Source organism: Lepidothrix coronata, unplaced genomic scaffold (genome assembly GCF_001604755.1).
Source record: "Lepidothrix coronata isolate B3197 unplaced genomic scaffold, Lepidothrix_coronata-1.0 Scaffold158, whole genome shotgun sequence".
Classification (NCBI taxonomy): Eukaryota; Metazoa; Chordata; class Aves; order Passeriformes; family Pipridae; genus Lepidothrix; species Lepidothrix coronata.
The window spans coordinates 1,027,276-1,030,880 of NW_016690338.1; the positions used below are offsets into that span (position 1 = coordinate 1,027,276).

Genomic DNA, 3,605 nt, shown 5'->3' on the forward strand with positions numbered 1-3,605 from the left:
AAGGTTTGTCATCGGTGGTGAAAAGGTCTGGCTGCAAAAATATGTTTTAAAGCAATCTTCTGACATGTATGAAGCAAGCACAAGTTCTGATCCTGAAAGCAATAATTAACATGCCTTGCTAGTGCCCTTGACCATCTCCAGCACAACTTGTCCTGTGCTGTCCCACAGCTGCTTCTGTTTCCCTGCAGGCTGCAGACACCCATCCGGCTTCCACCCCGGCTCTCACCCATGCAATTTGCAACCCTCCCCTTACCGCTGTCCACCCTCACACTCTGTTTCTTCAAATACACACATGGAGTGATCTCATCCTCCTTCTGGATGCTTCTCCTCCCACAGCAATGCCCTTGCAGGGACATTTCTTTCTCCTCGTCCCCTCTCTCCACCTTTCAAACTGCAGTGTGGGGCAGTGTCTCTGTCTCGGGCAGTTTCCTTCCTCCTAGGAAAGCTCCAGCAGGTGGGACACCCTTTTCAGCAGCATGCCAACCCCTCAGCCTTCCTGGGGCCTTTCCCCTGCCCTGACAGCAGCAGCTTCTGTGTGCTGTCCCCAGGCTGCTCCTTTCAGCTGCTGGCAACAAACAGGGCCCAACTGTGCCAGCTGCTGTCCCATCCTGCGCTCACCACGAGGGACGCGGCAGCCCAAAGAGAAGCCCCGTTGCTGGAGTGAGCCCAGGCCCTCAGGCAGAGGGGATCTCCCAGTCCCTGTTGGTCACAGCCTTGTGCTGGGCTGTCAGAGACGCTGCTCTGCCCCTCTCTGAGATGCCCCACGGCCTGAGGGACAGACACAGGGAGCTCTGTTCACAGAAGCACATCCCAGGGCTGCATTCAGGTGGTTTCCCAGGGAATGTGACTCTCAAAATGAAGTGATCTCAAGACACTGTTCTTCCTGGCCTCTCTAGAAGTAGCTGATGGCGTTTGTGCTCACTCAGATTCCTCTCTCCACACGCACACACACACAGTGTGAATACTTAACTCTCTTCTTTACAGTGCAAATATGCTCATTTGATGTTCCTCCATGGGGGACAAACAATCCTTATGAGGTGGAGAGATAGACCAGTGCTGGTAACAGTGATTGCAAGGGAGTGGTCTGTGATGAGTGCACTGGGGCCCCTTGAGCAGGGGGTCCAGAATATAGGGTCACAGACCAGACTATTTTGGTCACTGTTGGTCCTTCAAGAGTATTCATGGAGGTCTGGCTGTGGAAGGGACAGGGCTGTGTGCCCCCATCCTGTACAGTCACCAACTTCAGCTCTTCAGTGGTGCTTTATGCAGCAGGAAACTTCCTGGAGGTTGTTCTTGGCAGCAATTTTGAAAGAACACTTGAGCCTTCAGGCACTGCCCTGAGGAGATCCCCTTTCCTTTTGGAGCTCAGTTCTGTCCCAGCAGTGCCCATGGCCTGTCCCTGCCTGCATTGCAGGAGTGACACACAGCAGAACTGTGACCAAGCTGGCAGAGCACTCAGGCTTTACACCAGCAATCAGGGGTGGATCAGATCAGAGGGTGGAAGTTAAAGAGAGCAGCTCTGGAAGACCAAGTACTGGCGCTTCCTGGGAGATCTACCACGCCAGGAGTCTTTTCCTATCCATCCCTGCACAAAGAACTGTCCCTGAAATTCAAAGAAAGGTCTTGGGTAAAGGATCTCAGGAAAAAAAAAAAGACCGAAGGGCCCTTTGTATATTTAAACACAGAGATTGATTCAAAGAAATCCTTAAACAATATGTTAAGCACACATTTATTATGGCCAGGGGATACAGGGGGTTTCTCCCGCCCATGCATTCCGCTGAGAAAAGAAAGACAACAGATTTTTATACATTTGGAAGAAGTAAGCTTCTGCCAGATTCTGTCCCTGGGATGTCCCGGGGCAACCCCGGGATGTACGGACAGACAAGGAATGACATGCTGCATAACAGTGCTGGAAAATGGTCTCTGGGGTCCTGGTGGATGACCAGTTGGCCAAGAGTCAGTGGTACCCTGACAGGGGCTCACCGCTCGGTCACACAAGGGTTTTCAGACACACGAGTTCTTCCCTTGCACACACACGCAGACAGTTCATGGCAGCAGGGGCAGTATCTCCTGGGGCTCCTGCTGCCACGCCCGGAGCCTGGATGCACGATGCGCCTCAGCCCTGTTGGGTGCCACCTGCTCTGCCACTATCTGAGATGTCCCATGGCCTGAGGGATGGACACGGGGAGCTCTGTCCACAGAAGCGCGTCCCAGAGCTGCATCCAGGGGTTTTGCCAGGGTTTAGTACTGTAAATGCAATGTGACACCGAGACAGCCTGGGCACACAATGTGCAACAAGATCTGTTTGTCCTGGCACCTTTGGTCTGGGAGGAATCTTATTCTGAATGCAATTTTGGGAATCGGGCTGGCAGTTTGAGCACTGGGCTGAAAAAAGGAAACTTTGTATAGATAACAAGCAAACATCTGCTGAATGTCTGATTTGACAATACATTATGGATGCTTATAGATAACATTCTTGTTAAGAAAATATCTGTTGAATGCCTGACTTAACAATATATTATGGATGCTTATAGATAACATTCTTGTTAAAAAAAAATCTGTTGAATGTCTGACTTAATGTGTGATGTTTATGCTTATGTATAATGAATATTCATGAAGTAGCTGGAAATAAATGTAGAACAACTGTCTTCTTTGGGTGTGACAGGCGTTGGGAGTTGTTGAACCCCCTCCCTGATCAGCCAGCGCTGAATTTGTTTTTATCATATAATAAATTCTGATTGGAAATCACCCGACTGTGTTTCTATTTCTCACAGTGGGCCAGCCTGGGCACTCCATGGGCAACAAGAACTGTCTCATTTGGCACCTTTGGTCTGGGTGGAATCTTCGTGCATATGCAATTTTGGCAGTCAGTCTGACAGTTTAAGGGCAGGGCTGAAAAAAGCAAACAACAGCCTGGAAATGTTGGCTTTGTGGTGCAGTTGGTGGGCCAGCCTGGATACGCCATTGGCAGCAAGAGCTTTCTTTGCTGGCACCTTTGTTCTGGAAGGAATTTTCATCCGTATTCAATTTTTTACAATTGGGCTGGCAGTTTAAGCACAGGGTTTAAAAAAGGAAACAACAGCCCTTCTCCCCAGCAAAGAAAGCCTGGAAGCTTTGGCTTTGTGGTGCAGTTGGTGGACCAGACTTGGTACTCCATGTGCAGCAGGAGCTGTCTGTCCTGACACCTATGGTCTGGGAGGAATCTTGTTCTGAATACAATTTTGGGAGTCAGGCTGGCAGTTTGAGCGCCAGGCTGAAAAAAGCAAACAACAGCCCTTATCCCCGCCAAAGAAAGCCTGGAAGCTTTGGCTTTGTGGTGCAGTTGGTGGGCCAGGATGGACACTCCATGGGCAGCAAGAGCTTTCTCTGCTGGCACCTTTGGTGTGGGAGGAATCTTTGTTTGTATGCAATTTTTGGAGTCAGGCTGGCAGCTGGGAGGCAGGTCTGAAAAAAGCAAACCACTGCCCTTTTCCCCAGGAAAGAAAGCCTGAAAGCTTTTGTTTTGTGCACCTGGTGTGTTGTTGTGGGCGCTAGTCCTTGTATAACAAGGAAAAAGACTGCTCCTCATGGTGGGGTGAACAAAGAGACTTTATTTCAAAATCCGC

At 50.0% G+C, this 3,605-nt stretch overlaps 1 protein-coding gene across 1 annotated transcript in view; it reads right to left on the reverse strand.

The window, feature by feature from the left end:
* Nucleotides 1–558: 558 nt before the first annotated feature.
* The window catches only part of LOC108504287 (endogenous retrovirus group K member 8 Pol protein-like), a 6,846-nt gene continuing 3,799 nt past the window's right edge, over nucleotides 559–3,605 (reverse strand). Inside the window, exon 4 of the mRNA XM_017829052.1 lies at nucleotides 559–768. Within this exon, the coding sequence (XP_017684541.1) occupies nucleotides 559–768 (210 nt within the window). The remainder of the gene's footprint in view (nucleotides 769–3,605) is intronic.